Below are 27,978 nucleotides of genomic sequence, written 5' to 3'. Positions count from 1 at the left end.
TACCTGGTTGGAGAATTTTGTATGAACATCTAGACAACGATGTCCACTGACAGGAGAGAACAGAGTTTCCGTTTGTGTAGCTGAGAACTAGGCAGCAGGACCCTCGCCTCCCGGGGCGAGGAGCTTTCAGGTAGCCGCAGCAGGATGGGAAGCAAAAGACAAGGCTGGCACCCCACCTTTGCTTAGAGGCACACGCACGCACACGCTGCACAATTTACGGCAGTCACGCGAAAGCACGAGGGCGAGACCGCGCCTCGCGTTCACAAAGACAGGCACGACAGCGGCAAGTGCCGCCTGGTGCACTTTACGGCAGAAACACGAAGGCACGAGGGAGAGGCCGCGCCTCCGCCCCCAAAGGTACGCCGGACAGCGACACGTGCTTTCTGGCGCGCTTTACGGCCTCTGCCTGAAGGTTCGAGGCCCAGGGCCGATGTGGCTTCCAGGGTCGCCTACGGTTACGGGCTCTGCGTTCCACGTCATTGTTGGTTGGCTGTTCATCTGTTGGCGCTCTCACAGCTCCGCGATCATGGCGGCGGTGGTGGCACTGTTGCGGAGGGCGGTGGAGACCGTGAAGAGCAAGGAGTTCCGGGATTACATGACCAGCACGCACTTCTGGGGTCCGGTGGCCACCTGGGGCCTCCCGGTAGCCGCCTTCAGCGACATGAGGGAACCGCCGGACATCATCAGCGGCCGCATGACGACGGCGCTCATCTTCTACTCAATGGCCTTCATGCGCTTTGCCTACCGCGTCCAGCCTCGCAACTTGCTGCTGATGGCGTGTCACGGCACCAACGTGATGGTGCAGAGTATACAGGGGGGCCGCTATCTGATCTACCACTACGGCGGCAGCGTCACGGAGGCCACAGTGGCCACCGCTGCTGCTCCCTCTGTCCTTTCTGTGGCCTCTACCGTCTCTACGGGTTCTATTGCCGCTACCCCCGCTACCACCCCTGCAGCTGAAGACCCTGTGGCTGACTGCGACTCCGCTACCACCCCTGCAGCTGAAGACCCTGTGGCTGACTGCGACTCCGCTACCACCCCTGCAGCTGAAGACCCTGTGGCTGACTGCGACTCCGCTACCACCCCTGCAGCTGAAGACCCTGTGGCTGACTGCGACTGCCTGGACGTCACCAGCTTCGATCTGCTGATGGCAGGACATAACTGAGAGGGCCCGATCAAATCTTTGCAGCTTGCAAGCACTGTTCTTCCTGAAGAAAAGATCAGTAAAAAGTTTGGTTTTGACTCTGAAACAGTGCAAATCTGATTGAAACCTGCAGTTCGGTTAATAAAAAATGGCAAATAGCACAGAACTGAAGCTGTTGAGCGCTGTTTATTTCAACAGTATTAGCCCTGGGTATCCCCCCCACTAGGAATCCTATGGGTGCTAAAGGACTTTGCTTAAACTTGGGAGCATAAGGAGGGCAAAGAGAAGGGTGGGGCTGTGGGCGTGAGGCCATTACCTCTGCAGTACAGGCTGCCCTCTAGGACTTGACCCCCAATTCCCCCTCCCTCTGGAAAATGCGGGAAGTTCCAGAATGGCCTACTGGGGAACCCCAATGTATGTGTTCAAGAGTGCATAAACCCTGCTGTTTTTAAAGATTTCAAATGCAAAGATATTGAAAACAACTCTGAAGGTTTCTGAAAACATCAGGTTTTGGACAAGACATGTACAACTTTACCTTCTGTGGCATCTGAACAGTAGTCCTCTTTGTAGGCAGTTTCTACACTTCACATTCTGCATACAGGGGGAAAAACAAACTCTGGAAAACGATAGTGTATATCTATTGCTGTGTAAGAAATCATCCCCAAAGTTAGCTTAAAACAACAAATAGCTCACACAATTCTGGAGGGTCAGGAATCTGGGAGGGCTTAGTTGGGTGCTTCTGGCTTAGGGTCTCTCAGCTGTCTGCTGGGGCTGCAGTCTTTGAAGACTTGCCTGGGGCTGGAGAATCCACTTCCAAGCTCACTCACACAGTTGTTTGCAGGAGGCTTCAGTTCCTTGTCATGTGGGCCATAGGGCTGCTCACAACATGGCTTCCCTCAGCGAAGGTGTTCCAGGAGACGGAAAGCCCAAGGTGGAAGCCATAGTCTTTTATAGCTTAATCTGGGAAGTGACATACCATCACTTCAGCTGTGTTCTCTTGGTCACATGGACCAAACTTGGTACGCTGTGGGAGGACAACACAAGGGTGGGAATAGCAGGAGGCAGGGATTGTTGGGGGCCATCCTGGAGACTGGCTACCACACGTGGCTCTGAAATAAAAATTCTCCTGCCTTCCTGAAACTCAGTAGAAAGTAATAAATCATGTAAGCTCATTGTCCACTTCCCCAAGAGATGTCACAAAATGCTCAGTTTTGTGGTCATTACAAACATGCTTATATCAGAGAAGATGGGTTTGAGAAGCAGGAAAGAAGTCTGGAAGATAGTTGTAGCTCCTAATGTTTTAGATAGTTCAGACTATCATACAATAATAAAAAGCGGTTCTGAAAGTTCTGAAATGAATCATAACCTTGCATCAAGATTTTTATTAAAACTTTAAAGGATTTTCCCCCTTCACTCTTACATGAGTAGAAATTAATGCCTTTTAGATTTGTTTTACAAAATGTATTTTGTAATTTGAGTATTATATTTCAGTAAAAGGCCACTGTCTGTTGAAGACATCAGAGCAGGCAGGTTTCTAATTAACCTGTTAAGGGGAAAGGAGGTAATCCCTGCTGATAATTTCCTGTCACTCTACATTTATAATTTAGAGGACAAAACGATTAGAGAAAATATCCAAAAGATTGCAACATCTCCATTCTAATGCAATGCTCCACTTACAGGAGCTAATTTGTAGTATGCCCACCCAGCTAAGAGTTCTAACCCTCTGTTGCCTAGGATATTAGTGTTTAAAGCCATGTAAGAATTAATACTTTAATAAAAACACACCCTTCAAATCATTAGGGTAATAATCATTTCATAATCTCCCCAAACTCTCAAACATAATTCTTTCTGGTCTTGGCAATTTAACTTAAACTATCTACAGGTCTCTACCACTACTTTATGAAGCCAAAAACATTTTCCAAATAGGCAGAGCTATTTTTTCAGAAGTTTTTGTTACTAACACACTTTTGTTACTTCCCAGAATTTGGGTTTTATACTGAGTTTAATAAGTAATGTCTTTCTCTTTAGGTCCTCTGACTTTCCTGGCAAAGCCCAGGCTAAAATCCAATGAACTGCCTTCTCCTTGCAACTCTAATGTGACAACCATTTTTCTCCTCTAGTTCTTTCAAAACTATGAACCTCATTCTGTGCCTCGGGGAGGCTGGGAACAAATCACACTGCTGGACAAAAACAAGGCACTTAGAGATGAAAAAGCCCTGTGCAGGAAGGAAACAACTTCTTGGGCCTCTCCTGACCCTGACAACTCACAAGTGCCCCTGGAGGTGGAGCTGACGCCCACAAAAATGCAGGCTACAATATAGTCCAGGATGTACAACACAGAGTGAATTCAATGGAAACTCTGGATATTAATGTACCAATATTGGTTCATCAATTGTAACCAATGTACCCCTGTAATATAAGATGTAACTAACAGGGGAAACTGTGTTTGTGGGGGGCTAGGGAACTTTGTACTTCCCAATTTTTATATAAACCTAAAACTGCTCTAAAACAGTCTATTAAAAAACAACAAAAGAAAAAACAACAAAAAATATATTCCAGTAAATGTGACACGTATTGCAGTTTGAATTTCTTTTGAAATTCAAAATTTTAATGAAAAATTTTCAAAATACAGGAGTGCAGGTTTGTTGTAAAAATTTCACATAGGAGTGTACAAAAAATAGAAAAGCCAAATTTGACCCCAATTCCTTTCACAGAGGTAACATAGCAAAAAAGCTTGGGAAAAGCACATAACTTTTGAGATGTTTATTATTGGAAAACACCATAGTTTTATAGCATACTATGCCTTGTTACACATTCTGCTTTTCTATCTAATGTCTTTGACATCATTCCCTGTCATGGCATTGCAGCCTTACCTCCTCCTTTTTAACAACTGCGTAATACTCAGTAGCATGGACGTGCTGTGATTATTTAACCAGTCCTCTCTTTGTAGCTGCCTGCTAGGGCTGCTATGCATGCCCTGTGCCCATGTGTGCAGATCTGTAGAAGAGAGTCCCACAGGGTTGATGTCCCTGGACGGGCTATGTTTGCTTTAAAGCCTCCTCCGGGCATGTTTCAATGTCACTGTAATTAAATGTTGCCAGAATGTTTTCTGAACAATATCTTTTTTTTTTTTTTTTTTTTTTTTTTGGCTGCACCTCTTGGCTTGCAGGATCTTAGTTCCCCGACCAGGCATCGAACCCCCGCCCCGGCAGTGAGCGAAAGTGCCAAGTCCTAACCCCTGGACCACTAGGGAATTCCCTGAACAATATCTTTAATTCATCAGAGCAGACAATACATCCAGTAAGATGACAGCTCACACACCATTGTCCATACCTTACAAATTCTCACATTTATATCTACTTCAGTGCCTGGCACGTGGTTGACATCTGATAAACATTTGTTGGGTAGATAAGGAAAAGCTAAATAGATACAAGAAGTATAAAATAAGTGTTCATAATCCAAAGGTCCTAAGGTGAGAAATCAGATCTTAAATTGGTTAGCGAATCAACATTTAATTTGATCCCAAGTTTTGTTATATCTAGAAACAAGGAAATATTTCATGAAGTTTCTTAGTTTGCGGGAAGTTGCAAGATGAAAGAAAATTGTTACTTTACTATTGAAGTCTTCTAGAGGAACTCCATGAAATGAAGGGAGAAAGAAAATGTAAGATTAAAGACCAAATAGCAGCGGAAAAGATGAAAGCAGGAAGTTATAGGCATATTTGCATTCATCCAGGTTTTACAGAACTACATTAAATGCGTTTCAATGTAAAAATATATCCCCCCACCCCCATTCTCTAAAAATCCTATCCTTGATGGACAACTGAGAAAGCAAAGGAGCAGGGCTTCACTTGGGCTCGGAAGGTAAGCACTTTCCCCAGGCAGTGGGGAAAGTGGCAATTCTGTCCTTAAGGTCCAGGGGTGACATGGCCTGGCTCAGTACCGCTGGCTCTGGAATTGAGCAGACATAGGGGAAGGTGCAGGTAAAGCTGATCCCAGAGACGGCTGCATACAATGGGACAATGGGGGTTTTTCAGTAGGGAAACAAACAGGACATAGTCCAAAGTGGATGACTTTTTGGGTTAAAGGAATAGAGGAAGTATGAATGAACTTGTGAATTTGCTGAAACAAAATTATGTCTTTGAACTTCCAGGAGAATGTTAAAATCTCATTCCTAAATCTCATAACAAAGGACAAGGCTTAGTTAACAACGTAACTAACGTTTATGTCTATGAATACCCCTAAGCTATCAGCTGACCCTTCAGTTAATGAATATTCATTGAGCATGCAAGGCCCAGGCCTTGTGCTCTGCACTCAGGATGTAACTGAACCAAAAGAGCTGTGATTGCCACCGGAGCTGACGTTTCTTACAAGTGCCATAAACAAGCCAGCGACCTTGGAACTATCCCCAACCTCCCTGTTTGTGATGCTGGCCTGGGCCCTCCCCCTGCTTTGGCCAGTCAAGTTACTCTGTCCTCCAGCCCCCCTCTTTGTCCTACTGCCTCACGCTACCAGAAACAGGTAGTAACAGTTCTGTACTAATTGGAAATGGCTAGAAAATTGGCCTTTCAGGCACCTTTTTTCCTTGCCTTCTGGCAGAAAGGAAGGATTTATATCTCAACATTTACATCACAGCCCACCCTTGGGCATCCTCATGAATGAGACTTTCAGGCAAGGGTGTGGACACAGGATTTGTGTGCCGGTGGGCAGAGAACTCTGTGTGGCCCTTCACACAGGCCTGGCCGAACACAGCCTTTACTGTTTAAGCAGTTAGTTTTAAGACCAGAAAAGAATCTCACCTTTTAAATAGCAAAACCAAACCAAAAAACAAACAACAAAAAAATCTGGATGATAGCAAGCTTGGCACAAGAGTATCTAATATTTTTTGGTTGGTACAGATCAATAATACCAAGCTTATGAATGTAAAAAAAAAATACTCCCAAAGAGTTAAAGGAAAGTCCAAGAAAAGACGACACAAATTCCTTTTTGAGTGTAGTACTTTGGGTAAGTTTTCCCTTTTGCGCAGAAAAGGACGGCTGAGATGGAAGCCCGGCTGATTGTCACAGAACATGCCTGATTTCTGTTGAAGGTCAACCTAAAATAAAAGAAAATAATTAATTTTCTTCATCTGAGGAAAAAAAGTAAAATACTGAAGACAGTTACTTATTTTAACAAGTTTTTTTCCTTAATATTCATTTATTTATTTGGCTGCACTGGGCCTTAGTTGCGGCACACTGGATCTTTGTTGCTGCATGCAGGATCTTTAGTTGCGGCATGAGAGCTTTTAGTTGTGGCATGGGGGAATCTAGTTCCCTGACCAGGAATCGAATCTGGCCCCCTGCATTGGGAGCACGGAGTCTTAACCACCGGACCACCAGGGAAGTCCCAACAAGTTTTTCTTATGAAAATTAACAAGTTTCTATTATTAATGCCACGGCTGAGTGAGGCATTTCTGGCATCACTTGAGGGCTGAAATGCTTCTTGATTATGTCATAAAGCTGATTCATTTAAGACTAGACCAATGACTTCAGATATACTTGACGAGACAAAGCTGATAGGGAGTTTATCTTGAACTAGTTCACAGATGTGAGAACCATCAATTAGAAAGAGCACAAAGCTCCGTGTCCTTTCTTTAAAATAATGAGGACATAGGGAAACTCCGGTTGAGACCATGTGTGTCACGGCCTTACCTAAGAGAACAGACATTAAAGACATGAGGCTATTCTGTCCTTATTTAACATCATATGCTTAAACTCACCTCAGGCCTTCCCTTCAGGCGTCTGCACCTTAGGTTCCTTCAAATCTGGTTTTTGAGGCTGTTGATGGAGGCTGTCTAGCTTCTGCATATCTTCTGTAAGACCATTTCTAAGATCCTCATTGTTTCTCAGAAATTCTTTCACCACTTCCAGTTGATTTAAGATCTGTAGGAAGAAACCATACAATGCACAGCTTAGAAAATTTTATAGCAGACTTGAAATTCAGATGAAAAACTTACCAGCGCTGAGACTGGCTCCTGCTCATGTGTCTACCAATAGCTGATTCTGGGGCCACACGAGGGAGTGTTTGCTTGTCTCTTTCAAAATTTTTGCTTTTAGGGGTTAATGTCCAACATATATAAAGAACTCACACAATTTAATAGCAAAAAAACAGACAACCTAATTAAAAAATGGGCAAAGGACCTGAATAGACATTTTCCCAAAGAAGACATACAAATGGCCAACAGGTACATGAAAAGATGCTCAGCATCATTAATCATCAGGGAAATGAAAATTAAAACCACAATGATGTATCACCTCACACTTGTTAGAAAACTTATCATCGGGAATTCCCTGGCGGTCCAGTGGTTAGGACTCCAAGCTCTCACTACCAAGGCCCTGGGTTCAATCCCTGGTCTGGGAACTAAGATTCCACAAACCATGTGACGTGGCCAAAAAAAAAGAATGGCCATCATCAAAAAAAGATAACAAATGTTGGCAAGGATGTACACTTTTGGTTGGAATGTAAATTGGTGAAGTCACTCTGGAAAACAGTATGGAAGATCCTCAAAAAATTAAAAATGGAACTACCATAGGACCTAGAAATTCTACTTCTGGGAATGTATCTGAAGAAAACAAAAACCACATGCTGAAGAGATATCTGCATCTCCATGTTAATAGCAGCATTATTCACAATAGCTAAGACAAGGAAACAATGTGAGTATCCATGAACAGAAGAATGGATAAAGAAGATGTGGGATATATATATATATATTTATAAACTTATTGTGGTAATAATTTCACAATATATGTAAGTCAAATCATTATGTTGTATACTTTAAACTTACACAGTGCTCTATGTCAATTATATCTCGATAAAACTGGAAAAAAGTTTTTAAAGATTTTTTTTTGCTGTAAAACTTCTTGCATTTGTACAAAAGGGCATCTATATGTCTATACCTATATATACATGTGTATGTATACACATATATACACACATGTATACATATGTGTATATATAAAAATAAAATGAAACCTTCATTTTGAATTTTGTACCCATTTATTATGATTAAATATATATACACGTATACACACATATATGTATGTACACACATATATACAAATGTATACACTCACACATATAAAGCTTTCATTTTGAATTTTGTACACATTTATTACTATTAAATATGTATACATATGTACATTTATTACTATTCAATGTTTATAAAATGTACATACATATTTACTAGTAATAAATATACTGGTACAAAATTCAAAATGAACACAGGGTACAAGGTAAAAAGTTGGTCCTCTTCCATATCCTGTCCCCAGTTACCCAGCTCCTCTTAGAGGTGGCCACATGAAGTTTCTTGTGTCTCTTCCAGAAATATTCCATGCATTTACATATGAGCATATATGTACATATGTGCACACCTTTTTAAAATTTCAGCTTTATTGAGATATAATTGGCACATACACATTTTTAAAAACACAAATGTCAGCATATTAGACATTGTTCTTCAAGTGATTTTTTTCTATATCAGAATATAAAGAGTGGCCTCATTTTTTTTAATAGCTGAATAGTTTTCAGTTATGGATGTTTCATATTTTAACATATTACTTCAAACCTTCTACTAAGACAAATACTGTTAACCTGGGATGTGTGTCATTTTGCATAAAGTGACAGGCTATTCGTAGGATCTGTTTTTAGAAGTGGAATGCAGTTTTAATTGATAGTTTTCTATTTTAATGTTAATAGATTTTGCCAAAGCTGTCATCTCTAGAGGTTATGCCAATTTAAACTCCCACCAATAACATACTTCCCGACATTTAAACTAATAAAAGTATGTACTCTTAGAATAGTACCTCGGAAGTGTTTTCACTCAGCTTATCTGAGGATACAATCACTGGTCGCTGTGCTTATTACAAAGAAGAGAGTTATTAATATTTTGGGGTGCAGTGAATTGTTTAAAAATGAGGGACCCCCAATTCCAAGCTAAGTCAAGATGCTCAACATCTAATGAAGGAAAGTGATGGAGTACCCTACTCCTAGCAGAGTGGTGGTTCTTAAACTTCAGAGATGTACACAATTGACTGGTGCAGTAGGTCTAGGGGAGAACCTAAGCAGGCACCAGGTTATTGTGATGCCAGTGAATGAGACAGCCAGTTGCAGAACGATGGCTGCCAGGGATGGGAGATGGGGAAGACTGGCTAGGGCTTGTGGCCAGGATGAACAGGGAACAGGGAGGGCCAGGGTGGAGTTTAGGATGACCAGAGGTCTTCAGATAGGCTACTAAGTAGATGGGGATGTGCCCTTCAGCTGCAGCTGTTTATTACATGGCTAGAAACAAGCTGACAGCTCCTGAAAGATACCTGGGCTTTAAATAATAAATCTGAAAACCATAAAAAGCATGAAATGAAGATTATATGAATGACATAATTCACAGTTTACATTAGTAACTGTGGGTACTACACTGTTAGCACTTATTGCCTGTGCTGGGTGCTCTAGACGCACCCCAGGGCCCTTCCCATTCCTTGGTTCCCATGAGATGCCCAAGACCATGCCAGCCTGGTCTGTGCACCACACACACCCTCCAAGATGGAGTGGGGTCCTCCCTCCCCAGAGACCTTCTCATTTGATGACTTGGGAGCTATTATTCTTTGTGCTGTCACCTCCTGAACCTCTTTGCTCTTGAAATATGCTTAAGAGGGGTGATTATTTTAGCCTGGGAGGAGGAGAAAGAGTCAAAAGGAGTTTTTTAAAAAAAATATATTAAGGGCTTCCTAGGTGGCGCAGTGGTTAAGAATCCGCCTGCCAATGCAGGGGACACAGGTTCGATCCCTGCTCCAGGAAGATCCCACATGCCACGGAGCAACTAAGCCCGTGTGCCCAAAAAACAAACAAACAAACAAAAATATATTAAGAATGGGGAAGGCTTGTGCATGTTTATGTTAAGCGGGAAGAGGAAGTAAAGATGGAAAAACAAAGTACTAGAAAAGCAGTCAGACAGACTTAGATATTGAAGCCCAGCTTTGCCACTTAACTAGCTGTGTGACTTTGGGCTAGACACTTGACCTCTCTGAGCTTATTTCCATATATGCAAATATAGGATGATACCAACGCCACCTAGTATTCTTGTGAGGATTAGAAATAATCTATGGAAAGCACTTAGCACTGTGTCTGGTACATACATTCCTTCCTTGCAACAATCATTTAACAAAAGCATACAGAGAGTCTACTATGTACCAGGCAGGCACTGTTCTAGGCAAAAGATGCTTAGCACCTCCATACTCACAGGCACTTAAGCCAAAACCCTTAGACTTGTCTTTGATGCCTTTTCTTCTCTCACACACCACATGTGCCTCCCTTCTCACCACCTCTACTCTTCACCCTTCCACCCTGGTCCAAACCACCACCTCTCTGACCTGGTACCTGCGGCAGCCTCCTAATGTCTCCCTGCTTCCATCTTTGGCCCCCGGCCCCGCATCCTCCACAATGCAGCCAGTGTGCTCCTTTCATCGTTCTGCTGCTCAGAACGCAGCGTGGCTGCCATCTCAGGAGGAAGAGCCTGGGTCCTCCCAACGGCCCACGAGGCTTCTCTTCTCAGCTCCCCACCACCCTCCAGCCACCCGGCGCAGCTTGCCCTGCCCTCCGCCTGAATGCGCCTCCTCCAGATGTGCTCACAGCTGCTCTGCACCTCTTCCAAATGTCACTAAGTCTCAGCTTCCTAATGGGGCCTCCCTGGCTACCCCGTCGCAACCCAACACCTGTTCCCATTTGGCCACTCCTATTCCCCACACTACTTCACACAGTACTTCTCCTCCTTCTAACGTGCCCCGTCATTACTTATTATGTTGACCGTTTCCCATCTGTCTCCCCCACAGGGACCTTTGCTCTGTTCCCTGGTGCACACCAAGCTTCTAGAACTGTGCCCGGCACATAGCTGGCACTCACCCATTAAATAAGTCTGCACTATACCAAATGGAGTGTCACTTCCATCCTTTCCCTGCCTGCCTTGACTGTATTCTGCCACTGCCCCTTCTCCCTGAGTTTCCCCATGAAAGTGGCTCCCCCACCAGGGTTTAAGAAGTCAGTAACAATTTTAAAGAACGTGCAAGTTCTTTACATGTTCTTTAGCCACTTACTGCGCTCAACATTCTTTGGCTGAATGTTGAACCCCCAAAAGCTAACAGAGCACCAGGGGCCGGCACGTGTATGTGAAGGGCTCTTGGGTGGCAGGTGCTGCTCCCATTTGGCTCAGAGGCAGACCGCATTTTACAATCACGGTTATGCACGCACAGTGTATTTTAATGGGAGCCCCATTTTATACTGTTATTTATCATTAAGGCTCGCCAATTGGACAGAAAATAATGGAAATGAGCTCCTTCCGCTTCGCCGTCCCTGGCGCTCACTCCTGTGTTCCTTGATGCCTTTGGCGGATGGTCGTACTAAATCACCACCATTAACCATTTCTTCTCCACTTGGCTTTCCAACCCTAGCCCTGCTGTTTTAATGAACACCAGAAAGAGCTCTTGCTAAACATCCACAAAAAAAGCGTAGTCATAACATAACCACTGTATTTCTTGATTCTTAATTGCACATTTTTTTTCATATTTTAACACCTCAAATGAGAATGCACTTTACTATTGATAGTGTCTTACAGTAAATTGACAGCATTTTTTTCCCCTAGAAGTAACTGAATTAACGGTGTGTCTTGCAATTCAGTGTTTTAGAGTCACTGAAATTTGGTTTATCAAATCCTCTGACTTTGGAGACTAACCCAAAAGAACATGAATAATCTTATTTGGTGCTGAACTGTCAAAAGAGGTCCATGCCACACATCGTGGAAAGCCAACCTTCAGCTTCTCAGAGATAATGTGCCAATCAATCCGAACTTACATTTTGATCAATTGAAATATCAAGAGAAATGCCACGGTCCACCGAACAGAAAGCATGAAAAATGAGAATTTATCATCTCTATCTAGAGACTTTGGGACCCAGAGGACAAGCCAATTAACCCCAATTTCCTCTCTGTAAAACAGAAATAATGAGGGGTCGAAATTTACAATTGCTAGCTCCTCGGTGACATGAGAGCCGCTGCACGGCACATGGGAAGGCAGGCCCAGGGCGAGAGCGGGGAGACCCCTGGGCCAGCCCTCACGCCCCAGCCGTGTGGCCTCACACCCATCAGCGCCTGCTCCTCAGGGTTGCTATAAAGCAGGGGATTGCCAGGATCCCTTCCCACTCCCAACTTGCAGAGACTCCTGGTTTCAGCGTGTTGCTACTGATGCATTTTGCTCTGTGTTACACAAACAGGAAAAGAACTGCAGCTTCCTCAAGAAAGAAGAGAGAATTTCTGACGACTCAGGGACCATGAGCCTGATCCCCGGTTTTCTTCTGTTGTCTGACTCTGCTTTTAAAAGGAGCAGCAGAAAGAAAACTGGGGATGGTTCTAATGGCATTTTAAAATAAAGCCAGATGAGGGACTTCCCTGGTGGTCCAGTGGCTGACTCCGCGCTCCCAATGCAGGGGGCCTGGGTTCATTCCCTGGTCAGGGAACTAGATCCCACATGCTGCAAATAAGAATTCGCATGCCGCAACTAAAGATCCTGCACACTGCAATGATGATCCCGCATGCCACAACTAAGACCCGATGCAGCCAAATAAATAAATATATGTAAAAAATTTTTTAAGAAGCCAGATGAAACAGATGGATTTAGAAAACAGATTTAACAGTCTTATTCGTCATTTTAAATACCTATGGTGTGCCAGGGTGGGTGTGCCCCAAAACCAGTGGTACCCAGTCCCTGTGCTAAAGGAGCTCATCAAGCTGAATGAAGCACCTGGGTCAAGGTCTGAAGAATTAACACAGGCACATGGACCAGTACGGAGCATGGCCTAAAAAACGAAATACACACTTTTTGTATTAAAACATGCTGTGTTTCATGAGGTGACCAGCAAAACTACTTTCCTAGGACAAGGTGGAATGGAGAGGTAAAACGATCTAAGACATCCTGGGAGTCTGGAATTTTAATCCAGCAAGTGCTGGGATATTTCTGAATCTTCTAAAATATAATTCTACTACTGTTTTTTTTAATACCTTGCATGTAACAAAGGGGATTCATATCTCTTGTACTTTTGAGATCATCGTTAGTTTGCAGTGTCCTGAGCTACAGGCCTTGTTGATCCTTTAACCCCTCCTGTGCCACCTCCTGCCAGCTCCTTGCCATGCCCTACGTAATCTAACCAGCTGCTACGAGCCATCAGCTCGGCCCAGGAGTGCCTCCAGAACCCGGCTCCTCCTCCACACCTCTAGCTTCTGTCCTCTTTCACTCTTGCACAACTGCAAGAGCCTCCTGGCTCATCTCCAACCTCCCACTGCTATAAGACTTCACTTTTTAAAAGCCGTAGCTGATCTATTCATTTACTCTCTCTTGCTTTAAAACCTCTGTTGGCTCCCAACTGCTTTTTGGGAATAAGGTCCAAACCCCTTAGTGAGGCATAGAAGACCTTTCAAAATATGGCTTCGACCTACCTGACCACCCTCATATCTGACCATACCTCCCTCCTATGCTCGCCACGTCACTGTCCGGCCCAGGCTAGTCTTTCATGCCTTGGCAAATGCTGTTCCTTCTGCCAAGAATGCCCTTCTGCTCTTGCCAATTTGCCAAACTCTGATTTCCTAGTCCCAGCTCAACAGCGTCTTCTCAGCAAAGCCTTTTTTTTTTTTTTGCAATCCCCCCACTCTGACCTGCAGAGGCTCCCCAGAGCCTGCGGTTCAGGATTCTGTGGTCACCCTTCCTGTGGTCTTCCACTCTGTGGCACATACTAGGCCCCCAAATGTTTGCTGATGGAGTGAAAATATTTGTTTAAGCGTAACAGTAATCTGTGTCAAAAGAATATTCATTTCTGGAAATTATTTGACTTTTAAAGCAGAAACATAACTGGTAATAAGTTAAAATGTGCTACTCTTCCTCCCTGGTGCCTTTCTTTGTTTTGTTTACTCACAGAGAGGATGAGGCAGGTTAATAATAAAAGCAGGGAAGGAAGAGGCAAACAGAAGAGAATGCAAGCCTCAGGGAATAAGTAACTTATGGCCTCTTTTACAGAGATCCTGCCATAAACAGCCCAGACATCTGAGTCAAGGAGATAAGGGAAAACCTAACTTCTGCACTCTGGCCTCAGTACCTTGCCCCTGCCTAGATAAACATAGCTATAGGCTCCCAAAAAGCACGGGAACTGGTTTATAAAAGGGGAAACTTTTCTTTGTTTCGGGGCTCAGTCTTTGGATGTGAGTCCACTGGGCCTGTACCGGTACAATAAACATTGCTTCCTGTATTACAAGCCTTGGTGTCCTGCCTACCTCTACCGATTCCTTCAACAAGGATGTAATGCTTTTTTTTTTTTTTTTTTTTTTTTTTTTACCTCTTCGGGCAACACCTCTTGTTCCTCTGCCTGAAGATACAGCTCTTGAAGTTTTTCCTTTAGTAATTCCATTTCTATCTCGTTTACTTGGTGTTCACTCAGGTACACTCCTGTTTCACGGTCACATCCATCTGGCTGATCTTCCTCAGGGATGTAAACAGCCCAGTCAGATGTCAACAGCTGTTGGGTTACCGAACAAATATGTGAACTGATTGAATGGAAAAGATATTAAAAAAAAAAAAAAGACATTCCACTGGGTTACTCAAAGAATTTGTAATTAAACATCATTGACTAGATCTACTCTAATAATACCCTGTGATCACAGAAAAGCTGCTCAGCCTGATCACAATTCTGACTTCATATCAACATCGTTCCCCTGCTTACATTCTAAAATTTTGTTTAAATCTGGGACTTCCCTGGTGGCCCAGTGGTTAAGACTCTGTGCTCCCAAAGCAGGGGGCCCAGGTTCCATTCCTGGTCAGGGAACTAGAGCCCGCAGGCCCCAACTAAAAGATCCTGCGTGCCGTGACAAAGATCCCACACTCAGCCAAATGAATAAATAAATATTAAAAAAAACTTTTGTTTAAATCTAATAAGCTTCAAATTCTGAATGAGTGATCGTGATTCCTCTTTTTTCCCCCTCAGTTCTTTATGCCAGAACTGTTAAACGTGATTTTTACCTGTTCTATTCGGGAGTATACCGCCACAATCTCTGGGATATTCTTAAATTCATTCAGAAAATTTTGGATTTTCATCTGAAAATCTCGAAGCCACATAGAAGATACTTTCATCTCTGAAGAGTGCATGATCTCGTTACGACACTTAATCACCTACAGAGACACAAAAAAAGAAGTCTTCAAAGGCCAATAATGGGGTAAACTGAGATTTTGTGGTTAAAGAGAAAAATTGCTGAAAGGCCTTGTTAATTCTAAAATCCACAAGTGTGTGGCCTGCAGGCGCTGTCAAGGCTAGAGGGGGATGTTCAACCCCTTGCCACTTGAATAAATTAACCGGGGTAAGAAAAACAAACAAGCCTATAACTGTCCTTACTCCTTGAAATCTTGTAGCTGGGTGGATATCTCTCACACAATCCCCTGAATGCCCTAACACAAAACAACCTGCCAAAGAGCAAGAGTATTGGCTACTGGCTCTGAGAATACCCAAAGGCTGAAGCAATGCAAAAATCTTATATATATACGTATATATGTATATATAAATTTTACAATCTTTTTAAAGATTTTTTCTTTTTTTTTTCTTTTTAAAGATTTAAAAAAAAAATCTTTGTGTGTGTGTGTCTAAAATTCATGCCAAGTCTTCCACCTTCTTGGTTGAAAGCTATCAAAGGGATCAATTTTGTACTATGATAGTTTTTGAGTCTGCTGATGATAAAGGATTCTCAGTCCTTTCAGCTGCTGGCACGCTAGCAAAATATACATGCATTTTCTCTACATATTATAAATAATCCAGGTATGCTATATACCCTTTTCAGTGATCCTTACAGGAACAGATGTGCCAGAGCTGTTCTCTGGTGAAACGGAGATAGTCGAAATCTCCCAGAGGAAGTCTGACAAGCATAGCGATCTGTTCTGACATTGTTTATCCGTTAGTGTTTCTATTTTCTTCAGTTCTGGGTAAACTGGTCTTGCAACCGTTTAGCCAATGAGATTGAGAAGGGCAGGATTCAAATGCTGACATCCAACGGAAAGAATGATGCATTGCTCTGTATTTTTTTTTAATACGGAAGACTACTTTGCTTTTGTTTATGGCAGAATGGGGAAGAGAAATTTGAGGCTCGTCGATTTAGTGGCAAATAGTGCAACAGCACGTTGTTGGGAAAGTTCAATCAGGGAGAGTTGAAGCATAAGTCTCCCGCTTGCATTCACACGGGGGTTCTGTGACATCACAGAAGGTGCATGTGATGTGAGCCCTGCTTGCTTGCTCAGTGATGCCAACTGTGGACCAAAGCCTAACTCCTTCACACACCACTGTCTGGGGAGAGACCGTGAGCTGTGCCCGCACGGCTGCTTTCGCAGCACAGTGTGTGGTTTCTGGCTCGTCTTCACAGTACCCATTCGACTGACTCTCACTGCCTACTTTTCAAACTGACAGTTCTTACCTCTGTGACTTTCTTTCGATCAACCTCGAAGTGATCACAGGAGTTGATGAGACTTAGAAGAGCAACCGCGTCACATTCCTCGGGTCCTGTTTTGTCTGCCAGTCCTCGGGGCATGAAGGCCTGCAGCAGGGGAGGCACAAGGGGCACCTGGGTCTCCCCAGACCCTAGGAGACATCTATCTATATGGGGCTAGTGGGACAAATGTTATGTGCCTGTTCCCCAAATGACGACTGAAACTCTCTTACTGAGGTTTCAGGTTAGAGCCTCGCGGGTCCAAAACACAAGTCGGGAAACAGTGTGGCAGCCAAGCCTCGGCCCAGCGCAATAACTAGAGAGTTGCTCTATCTGTCCACCTGTTATTAGAGACGCTTACACACTTGACCTAACTGTCCTTTCTTAATGGAATAGAAGCAAGAGGTGGGGGTAGAAATCACCCTTTTCTTTTCCTTACTGAAGTTTCAGTGGCTGGGCTGTTAAAGAAGATTTTAAAATAATAGTTACTCCAAAGTGAACACTAAAATAACTCAAGAGAGTTCAGTACGGTAACAGAAAATTAAGAGTCTGGGCTTTGGAATGCAAATCCTAGCTCTGCCACGTGTCAACTGCGTGAACTTGGGCAAGTTACCCGTCCTTGGGTTCCTCATCAGTAAGTGGGGGAATAACTGTCCTCATCTACCTTGAAGGACGTTTCGAGAAATTAAATGAGTTAATGCGGGTAAAGTACTTGCATGGTCCCTGGCACATGATAACACGCATGCCACAAATGTTGGCAATGATTACGTTGATGGTACAAGGTGAGCCAGGACCTATACAGGCGTTACACATGGAGGCCCAGGGTTTGAGATACTAGATATAACAGAACGGCCTTGTTCGAGAATGATCTTGCCTTCTGTAGGATGATAGGGTGTGTACCCTCAAAATGGTGTTATAGCAAGGCTTGGGCGTATTTCTTTCCTTAAATATTTCCAAATTTACATCTGAATGCAACAACTTTACCAAGCTACGGAGCTCAAGAGTACACTGCTGTCAAGGGACTAGAAGAGATGAAGTATGAAAAATGACTTGCAAAAAAGAACTCTAAATAAAGAGACCTGCTCCCTTGAAAACAAACGCATTTCTGTCGGCAAGTGACCACGTTGCTTCCTACAGTGCTGCTTGTAGTGCTATTCCGAAAAAGGCACGTGGTAGGGGCCAACACCCGCCAAGGAGAGTCAGGGCTCTGTTCCTGAGGGTGGCAGGATTACGCACCTCGGCCTCACACAATTGAGATGAATTCTGTACACACTGAATGGCCCCTATCAAAAGGTACTATAGTCAGGACCATCACCGTCTCTGGCCAACCCGCTGAAAGAAGTCGATTATGGATGCTACAGATGTTAACAAAGAACTTAACTACTGTATCACAGGCAAACTAATTTGATGAAATGGAGGCAAAAAAGGAGGAAGAAAAGAAACGTTGCTTACTCCAACTGTGGCTGAGAGGAACATCCAAAGTGAGAGGGGCCTTAGTTGCCTCAAAACCAAGCAGAGGTTTTCTTCCCCACTGCAAGGTATGTCCGGTCTGGCATTTTCTCACCAATATAAACCTGAGTCTCCCACGTTAAGGTTTTATTCTAGTACTTCCTTCTTCAGAACCAGAGGCCGACACGGAGGCTCTGTTGCCTCCTTGCCTCTGAAAGCTGTTTGTTAAAATGGTATCACCTACCACTGGGTTCCGTATGCGACAAGCACAGGGTGAGAAACACCTTATCGCCTCTCACGACCCCCTTCCGTCTCTTCACTGAGTAGCAGGAGACAAGGTTGGAGAAATAAACAGGAGCCAGAACATGCTGGGCCTTACTGGCTTTGACAAGGAGTCTGGAGCTTATTCTAAGGACATCAGGAAGCCATCCAAGGGTTTTGGGCAAGGGAAGAAAGCGATCTGATTCCCACATGAAGACCGCACATCCAGCTGTGTGAAGAACCAACCAGGGGTGAGCAGAGCAGCAGAGGCAGCCAGGTGGGAGGCAGGCAGGAGAGGAGGCGAGAGCTGTGACATAGAGATGGCGAGGAGGATTCCAAAAACAATTTGCACATACAAATAAGAGGGGTAGTGGGGGGAAGATATGAAGCGAGAATGGTTGTAGGTAGTTGGTGGTGGGGCATGGGCACAGTTTAGAGGGGAGAGATGAAGAGTCCTGCTTGAGAAGTAAAGACAAAGTGCCCTGGAGGTGATGAAGTGGAGGGATACCAAGTAGATATGGGCCTCCAGCGCAGAAGAGTGCAGAGCTAGGGGTACAAATCTGGGAGCCGCCAGCGGAAGTGTAGCATTAAATATTTCACTCTACAGGACTCAGCAATATCACCAGGGGAGATGGTGGGGGACAGAAAGAGCCCGAGGAAGGCCAACCAACACTCAGAAGGAGGCTAAGGAGGAGGAGCTGGGGAGACAGGAGGAAACCCAGGAGGGGAGGATGTCACAAAGCCAGGACTGTTTCTAGAAGAAGAGTGGAAGGCAGTGCAGCAGTACCGAATGTCTGAGAGGTAGGAAGGACAAGGCCAGAGAACTGAAGGTCATGTGTGCCCCTGACAAGAGAGGTGGAGTGGCAGGGGCAGAAGCCAGCGGGGAGTGGGTTGAAGAGTCAACGGGACCTGCGTGAACCTTGAAAAGAGAATTAGGCAGAAAGCACTTTTTGAGATGTCCTATGGGTATGTAAATGGGAGGCAGTTAGAGAAATGGGGAGACAGGTGGAGGGAATGGAGAAAGGAAGTTTTTCTTTCTTTTTAAATTTTATTTTCCAAGTGTTTATTCAATTAAAAAAACAGCTTTATTAAGATGTAATTCACATACCATATAATTCACCCATTTAAAGTATACAGCTCTTCTGATCACAAGGACAGATCTTGAGGGCATTACGCTAAGTGAAATAAGTCAGACACAGAAAGACAAATACCATATGATCTCACTTATACTTGGAACCTAAAACAAAAACCCGACCTCGTAGATGCAGAGAACAGATTGCTGGTTGCCAGAGGTAGGGGGTGGAAGAGTGGGCAAAATGGGAGAAGGGGGTCAAAAGGTACCAACTTCCAGTTATAAAATAAATAAGTCCTGGGGATGCAAAGCACAGCATGGTGTCTATAGTTAATGATACTGTACTGCAGTATTTGAAAGTTGGTAAGAGAGTAGGTCTTGAAAGTTCTCATCATAAGAAAACAAATTTGTAACTACACATGGTAATGGACGTTAACTAGACTTATCCTGGTGATCATTTCACAAACTATATAAATATCGAATCATTATGTTACATACCTGAAACTAATATAACCAGTCAATTACACCTCAATAAAAAAAATTAAGCATTTACAGTTTAGTGGTTTTTAGTATATTCTCAGAGTTGCACAACTATCACCACAGTGGATTTTAGGCCATTTTCATCACCTCAGAAAGAAACCCTCTACCCATTGGCTATTGCCCCCTCTCACCTTCAGACCCTGGCAACCATTAATCTGTTTTCTGCTTCTATAGGTTTACCTATTCTGGACGCTTCATATAAATGGAATCGTACAATATACGACTGGCTTCTTTCACTTAGCATAATGTTTTCAAGGTTTACGCAATGTTGTAGCATGAATCAGTACTTCATTCCTTTTTATGGCTAAATAATATCCCACGTGTGGAGAGACCACATTTTGCTTTCCATTCACCAGCTGATGGACATTGTGTTGTTTCCACCTCTTGGCTATTGTGAATAGTGCTGCTGTGAACATTCGTGCACAGGTATTTGTGCAGACATATGTTTCCACTTCATCGGGTATGCACCTAGGAGCAGCACTGCTAGATCATATAGTAACTCTTTAATCTCTTTTTTAAAAGAATTGAATAAACCAAGGCAATACTAAGGCTATTCGTATGGTGATGGGAATAAGCTGGGAGGTCGCAAGAGTGGATAAGCGGAGACTCCTCCGGCAGGTGGGAGGGGATAAGGTCCAACACTCAAGTGGAGGGACAAGGTGGTAAGAGGACAGACGCCATTCCTCCTTTGTAGCAGAAGGAAGAAGATGGTGCACGTGGAGGTAGGTTGGTAGGTCTGGTAAAAAGATGAGGAAGCACGTATCTGGGGGCATACATCAACTCCAGGAAGCGAGAGCAAAGTTAGCAGCTGGGATTGCAGGTGGGGGAACTGGAATGGGAGCTAGGCCAGGGAGAGGCAGCAACAAGTGTCTCCAGGAAGAGGATCCTACCGGAGAGACAGGGCCAGACTGCCAGGCTCCTGATCAAGAACTGAAAGTGAAACCAGTCAGCTCCCTCGAAAGATTCTTCCCCAGAGCAGAAGCAGATGTGGTGTCATCAGGGCTGGAGCTGGGCCTGGCAAGTGCAGAGAAAGGAGAAAAAAAGGCCGAGACAACTGCAAGCGACTGAACAGAATGATGCACCGTGGCATCTGGACTGGCTGGCTGAGGAGACAAAGGAAGCCGGGAGGGCAGAGGCTGCTGGGGACTGGGAAAGCAGTGCAAGCCTCAGAGCTGTGGAGGTTGTATAGGGATGGGACGGGGCGGGGGTGGGTTGAATAAGTGTGCCGAGGGCAAGCTGGATGTTGTACCCTGCAGCTCCCTGTGCTGACACGGTCTGGGTGTGGGCGTGCAAGTGGGAGGCCGAGGCGGAGAGGATCAGAGGACGCTCGAGCCGGGAGTGCAGGCTGGAGAGAGAATATATACACATATGGTTGGACTAGGTCCGCAGGTGACAGCAATGAAGAGGGGAAGAGAGTCGCAGAAACAGGTGGCCTGGGCTTCAAGAGGATTCTGAGGGTATGAAAGCAGCAACAGAAATGAAACTGGTGAGGGACGGTCACAGCAAAGGGTAGAGTTTTAAGTTTTCTTCTTTTCTAAGTAAAAGTATTAGTTGGCAATTGTATGGCGGCAACAAAAAAGAGGGGGAGAGGGTGTAGTGTAGTGGGTTTACTGGACCACAACAGCCAAAAGTCTGGGAACCACCGATATAGTCCAAATTCCTCCTTTTTGAGGTTAGGGAACAGAGACTGGTCCAGTGTTGCACCACAGCAGCTGAGTAGAGAGTCTGATCTCTGCTTCCCAGGCACCAAGCCTGTTGCCTCCTGGTAACCACTAGCATGGAGACTGACTTCAAAGGTGAATTTGTGTTAGAAGGCTACTTCGACTGCCCCTCCCCACCCCCTACTGGGCTTCTGGCCAATATCAAAGAGTCAAAAAAAATTCTTCAATCAGCCCGGCTAATAAGTCACATCCCGAAGATCTGAAAACGGGCCTAACAGTTCCCTTCTACCTGGCTGCCTACCCTACCCCCACCTTCCCAAGATTTTTTTCCTTGGCTAGGCACTTTATGCCTTAGCTAAGCACTTTCTATCTTAGCCCCAACTTCCCTTGGCTTATTCCGCCATCCTCATGGCACCCTATAGACAAAATGAGCTACTCAGGGTGCCTACTCTCAAAAAAGCCTTGCCTGCTTCTCCCTCTGTGCCTGTGCCCGTGATGCTTTCTCTACATCTTGCCCCCAGCGTCTCCTGTTGAAATCTACCTCACCTAAGCTGCGCTGGGTCCGATATAACAGCCCTGAGCCGCCTAGACACTAGACCCTAGATCAAAAGCCCAACCTCTCTCTCTGCATCTGTTTATGGGGCCCCAGCTTCCACACAGACCCGACAGACGCCCCGGGCTCCAGGTAACCCCTACCTGGTGGGCCAACTCCTCCTACCCTCCCGACCGCAGGTGCTTACCTTGGCCACCTCCCAGGCGTCGACCGGCCAGCGGACCGGCCGGCAGTTTCCCCAGTAGACGTCTCCATTTCTGTTGGTGTGATGTTTCAAAATTTCCCATTTCCACTCTGCGCACACCTGACACTGAGGCTGAAACTACAGGGGGCGGCGGTGAGGAGGGGCTGGGAGGGAGGGGCGGCGTCTGGGCATCTGAGCCCCAGGCACGGCAGTCGGCCCGGCTCCGGGGAGAGCATGAGACACTGCGCCCGGGGACGGGGACGGGGTGAGGGGCCGTGGTTAAGACCCGGGGCCAGGCGCTCACCTGGCGGGCGCGCGGGCTGCACCGCGAGCCGCTGCGGCAGGCGGCGCGGGGGCCCAGGCGGGGGGCGGCGGCGAGCAGGCTGCGGTGGAAGGCGAGCACCTCGCGGCCGACGAAGCCCTGCAAGCAGCCGCGCAGCAGCAGCAGGCAGTGGCCCGCCTTCACCCAGTTCTTGTACTCCGCGCAGTTGAGGCGCGCGGCCAGCTCAGACAGCACCATGTCGGGAATCTAGCCAGGGAGGCCACGGGGCGAGGGGGCGGGGCGGACGGCCGTGCGCAGGCGCGGAAGCCTGGGGGCGCGGGAGGCTACGGCGGCGCTGTGGGCGTGGCGTCGCCCAAAGGCGCCCGGGATTCCCCACCCAAACCGCCAGACGGCGGGGCGTTCTAGTTTCACGGGCACGTCGGCCCCGCCCCAGTCTTAGATGACGGCAGACGCGTAAGTACTTTGGTGCTTGCCCACAAACCATGTACGTGAATCCCCTAACGCCCTCTTCCCTGTTCCCCCAAACTGAGATCTCGCCAGCCACCGATTCGGCTCCCTCTCCCGAAGTCTGCGCTTCTGTTTTGCTTTTGTTTTATTGTGGAGGTGTAGACGGTGCTCGAGACACAGTTCTTGAATTACATATGTCCCTTGCGTTATACAATTCTAGAAAGTTTACTTAGTGAAATTTGATCGCTGGCTGCCCGGACCGCGCACCTGTTATGCGCCTGCGGGGTGCCAAGGTGACGCAAAGCTCAAACACGTCCGCCATTGGGCCACCTGGCAGAGGCAAACAGGACGGACACATTACCTGAATTCTGGAGGGCTGCATCGCCGCGAGTGGGATGAGGACTTCTTCCACTATGGTCCTGAAGCATCGAGCTTAGATGGTGATTTAGTACTCTTGGTTATATAATTAGAACTCCTTGCGTAAGGTAATCTGAGTTAAGTTCCAAATAAGTGCCATGAAGGTCAGAAGGCAATGGCTTGTCAACTCCAAATGACAAGAGGTCATCTCAATTTTAGTTGCTTTTAGTGAGCTTCTTAGAGCTTGGAAAACATGTTAAAATTGTGTGTAGTCAAAAGGCTCTGAGGGAAGAGTCACTGAAGTCTTCCCCTGACTTTGTTTAACAGCAAAGTGGCAGTATTTACGAGTGCTAGCTTTGGACTCAAAATGCTGCTTTTTAGCTGTTTGATCTTCAGCAATCTTAATTTGATCTCAGGAACTTACTTCATTTTCTCTGGGCCTCAGTTCACTCATCAGTAAAAAGGAGGCCTACCCTGCTAGGTTGCTGTGACAATGAAATAGACTGAAATACTTAGAACTGTGCCTGGTAATAGTAAGCTCTCAGTAAATATTAGCTTTTACTTTATATTGAACTAAATGTGCCCTTTCATCAATCAGTCATTCCTGGGCAAGGTATTTTAACAAATCACTGGCCACCTGGAAATGGAAGCAATTTATACAAAGCTGAGCAGATCATAGTCTCCTGGAATCGGGCAACACAATGCTGGCTGGCATCTGCTAATTTTTTCTTAAAAACCTCAATACTAAATCCATCCCAAGTAAATTTCAAATCATTCCCTTAGACAAACTGTCCACTCCCATTAAACCAAATGAAAAAGGAAATTCCACAAGGAACAATGAAATATGCATTAACATTCTTCCTTTCTGTCCCTTAAGTTCCCTGAATATAAATTCTAATTTTCTATGTATTGATTTTATATCTGGAACCCTTGGATGATAGTCAATTGGATTAAAGTAAAATATAATAGGTATTTCTTCTGGGTAAGTAACCATGATAGAAAGGAGTATCTTTTTTATGTTGAAATTGGATCCAAATTTAGAGTAGCAAAATTATACTTCTTGAAGTTATCAAATTAACCATGATCCAAAAAATGACTAACAGACCATTTAGTATCCTGTTGCTGAACAGGTTACCATGTTAACTACAACACAGTAAAGTTGTTAGTGGTATTTAAATTCAATATCATGTATATTTCAGTTTATGCTTGCATTTAGCTCACTCAGCATTAATTTTCAAACATAAGGTTCAGCTCCTGTTATTAATAACTTGATATGTTCTGTTAAAGTTTTCTCTTTCTTCCTCTCTAATTCTGAAAATACTTCTAATACATTCTGGGTTGTTTGTTTGTTTTTTAATCTTTTGGCGGCGCCACGTGGCATGTGGAATCTTAGTTCCCCTACCAGGGGTTGAACCCGTGCCCCCTGCATTGGAAGCCTGGAGTCTTAACCACTGGACTACCAGGGAAGTCCCCTAATACATTCTGAAATGTCATTTCAGCAGATGGAAAAAAGAATGTGGCAAATCAGAACCAATTTCTTCAAGGTTAAGCTAATATTAAACCAGACTACTAGCCAAAACATCTTCATGAAAATTAACTAGAGAGTTGGTAGTTCTCTGAAACTTGTATAAAATTTATTTATTAGTGAAATTACTGAAATCACATTGAAATACACTAAAGACCCAAACCACCTATTGGGAAAAATCCCTCTGGGCATCCAGTCCCTTTGATTGAACCTGGTTAACAAAACAGGCAAAAGACATAGTTTGTGATGAAACCTAAGATTCAAATGCTGTGTGTTTTCAAGCTGTAATAAAGTATGTACCAATTCCAAGTATCAAGCGTGATATCAAAATTCAATTTCAAGGGTTTTCTCTTAATAAGCATCAAAAGCAAATTCTGTTCACTGAATCCTATCTTACTTTTGATTTGTACAATGCATTCAGAGATGAGTTATAATAAGGAAAAAAGTATCCACTGAATGCATGTTTTAAAATGCAATTAATATTTCAAAACCACACTTAAAAGGGAAAATACCTGAAAAGTTAACTCTATTAATAAAATTATTTGATACAATATTATCTTGCAGATAAAAATATACTTCTTTTATATACAGGTAGCTTGCTACATGAAAGAAAGGATTCAGCTCCAAATAGGAAAGGGCTGACCCTTGATAAAGACATCTCAGACTGCCAAACTGATATGATTACCATTGTAAGGTGAACCAAAAACAGAAGGATAAAAGGTAAGTTAAGGGAAAGATAAAAGTTTAGTCACCTGCTTCTGCATAGTAGCAGAGTTGGGTGAGAAGCAGGAGATGAAGGCAGAAATAAGACATAGAAGAAAGGCAAAGAAGGCCTCAATTCTGACCAGAAATGAATGGAGAATCAAGCAAAGTTGAAAACAGATATGATATAACTGCAATGAGATGCTTGAAACCAGAATTTGGTAGCTGATAGTCACAGAAGCTCAATTAAATCATCTTAAAGTAGAATTAGACAAAGCATCTAAAATTTCATAGAGAACCAATATTACAGTGACCAGATAACTCAGCATCGTATTACCATTTAAAAATCTTTCCCAAATAACATCAAGTCTCCAGAAGACCTCTGCTTTGGATCATGTTCTTTGAAGCTTAAAAATGTTCCCGACTGACTGGGAGAGACAGCACAGTGCTCCAAAAAGAAACTCTGCTGAGATGTGTCAGTAACAGAAACTCCATTTGACCCTGGACAGGCCCTGGGTCTTGGATTCTTCAAAGTGAGTGGACTGCACCAGGTTTCTTCCAAGTAAGGTATTTTATCATTTTGTTGACAATAAATTAAATTGGAATTGTTTAGAACCACCCCAGTTTTGGTGGGGAAGGCAAGGGGGAGAAGTTAATCAAGATAAAGAAATGTGACAGAAATTTCACTCAAGGGTAGAGCATTCAAGTTCTTGGTTTCCTAATTAATGCTGTATACAGAAGTATCCTGTAAGCTAAATTTGCGTAACAGAAAAGTTCCCACCTCCTCAACAGAGAATGACTAGTACCTGGGATCCTTGACCAATATGAACTGCTCACTGTCTGTTCTCAAAGATTGGGTTCTTTCTTTTTTACCCAAATCCTACACTGAAAGACAACCGAGGTGCTAAATGTTAACCACCAGTCAAGTTAGGAATGTTTGAAGAAAATAAATTAACCTTGAAACAAAGAAGCAGATGTTTTGGTCAAATTTCAGACATGTATTATTAGAAATTAATTATTGGCCCCACCAGGTTAAAGATGAAGGGAGGCCCTGAGAAGTCTACAGAGCTGATATACACACAAGTGAGTGTCACTGTTTTTTTAACCTAGTTTTATTAAATATTGCTTCCTTGGGATGTGTTTATAACAACTCCCAGAACATTTTCATGTAAGGATTCAAAGCGGTCATATTAAAATACAGCTTCAATATAAAGTTTATCACAGTTTTACAGTATTCAAAAATGACAGACCTGCCTTAAAAAACAAAACAAAAACCAAAAAAGGACTATTACACCCAAAACATAAGAAAACAATTAAATAAACAAGTTTGGCATTTCCATAACTTTATAGTATAAAACAGAATATTAAATCTATTACTGGCAAACGGACACTGATGTATTACCTAGTTTGAAATGTGTCCCATTTAAACACACTATACAAGTTCACTATACAAAAGATTGATGGTCTTTTTGATGAAAGAGATGCACCCTGAAAATTTTTGCCAGTTTAGAATATTTAGCTCTTAAAGTCAAAAAAGTCCTTTTTCTTTTTTAAACTGAAGGCTTAATTCATATTTTTTTTTTTTGCTGTTTTGTCTCTTTTGTCAGCCTTCCTGGTTTAAAAACAATAGTGTCTATGGACGCCCACCAGGGGGCAGTGTAAGATTAGCCATTAAATCACGAACAGCTGCAAATATTGTGCATTCACCTGCAACAGAGAAAAATGGTCATTAGCTATTCGCAATACAGGAAAGATGTTGTTAACACACCGGTGGGGGTAGGGGTAATTAAATCTAAAATTAGCAAGAACCTTAAAGATCAAAACTAAATTTTAACTGCACAGATTATAGGGGATTAAGCTTTGGTGTTAAGTATCAGATGATACTTGGTTTGGGTTTTGTTTTTTCATCATGAAGACATTTGGGGCAACTCCCAGTTAGATCTGAATTTATGACAATATGCCTAGAGTTTCTCTACAGAAACACTGAAGCATTGGATAAGCCTTTGAAGTTGGACTTCAAGGCTGCTGACAACCTTTTCTCGAATCTAATGAAAGATATAGTTTTGTATTTATACATTAGTTAACAACATCAATGGTGTCCTTCTGATGTTGCATTAAAGGCCAGATAAAAATGTCTACAACAGCACTAATAGAACCTTCTGTGATGATAGAAATATTCTATGTGTGCTGTGGCTACTGAATACTTGTAATATAGCCAGCGTGATTGAGGAACTGAATTTTACATTTTATTTGATTTTAATTAAATTTATAT

The 27,978-nt window shown here is 43.8% G+C and overlaps 3 protein-coding genes across 6 annotated transcripts in view; 1 reads left to right on the top strand and 2 right to left on the bottom strand.

Moving 5' to 3' along the window:
• The first annotated feature begins 526 nt into the window (after nucleotides 1-526).
• On the top strand, nucleotides 527-1,165 carry MPC1L (mitochondrial pyruvate carrier 1 like). Its single transcript, XM_057717662.1, has one exon. The coding sequence runs from the start codon at nucleotides 527-529 to the stop codon at nucleotides 1,163-1,165; it is 639 nt and encodes a 212-aa protein (XP_057573645.1).
• A 4,838-nt stretch (nucleotides 1,166-6,003) lies between these two features.
• On the bottom strand, nucleotides 6,004-22,960 carry CXHXorf38 (chromosome X CXorf38 homolog). Its single transcript, XM_057719238.1, has 7 exons — nucleotides 22,697-22,960; nucleotides 22,396-22,530; nucleotides 16,661-16,780; nucleotides 15,225-15,374; nucleotides 14,545-14,724; nucleotides 6,902-7,064; nucleotides 6,004-6,238 (listed from the first exon to the last, which is right to left on the bottom strand). Exons 1-6 carry the CDS (start codon nucleotides 22,910-22,912, stop codon nucleotides 6,903-6,905), a joined length of 963 nt encoding a protein of 320 aa, XP_057575221.1. The 5' UTR covers nucleotides 22,913-22,960; the 3' UTR covers nucleotides 6,004-6,238; nucleotide 6,902.
• A 2,128-nt stretch (nucleotides 22,961-25,088) lies between these two features.
• Nucleotides 25,089-27,978, bottom strand: part of MED14 (mediator complex subunit 14) — a 68,150-nt gene continuing 65,260 nt past the window's right edge. For 2 of the 4 annotated variants that reach the window (XM_057717837.1, XM_057717839.1), the window contains one exon: nucleotides 25,116-27,413. In XM_057717837.1, the coding sequence (XP_057573820.1) occupies nucleotides 27,340-27,413 (74 nt within the window). In that variant the 3' untranslated portion in view covers nucleotides 25,116-27,339. Of the gene's footprint in view, nucleotides 27,414-27,978 lie in introns of all 4 variants that reach the window. The other 2 variants (XM_057717838.1, XM_057717840.1) reach the window with 2 other exon arrangements.

This window comes from Hippopotamus amphibius, chromosome X (genome assembly GCF_030028045.1).
Source record: "Hippopotamus amphibius kiboko isolate mHipAmp2 chromosome X, mHipAmp2.hap2, whole genome shotgun sequence".
Classification (NCBI taxonomy): Eukaryota; Metazoa; Chordata; class Mammalia; order Artiodactyla; family Hippopotamidae; genus Hippopotamus; species Hippopotamus amphibius.
This window is presented reverse-complemented; position numbering and strand designations above follow the sequence as displayed.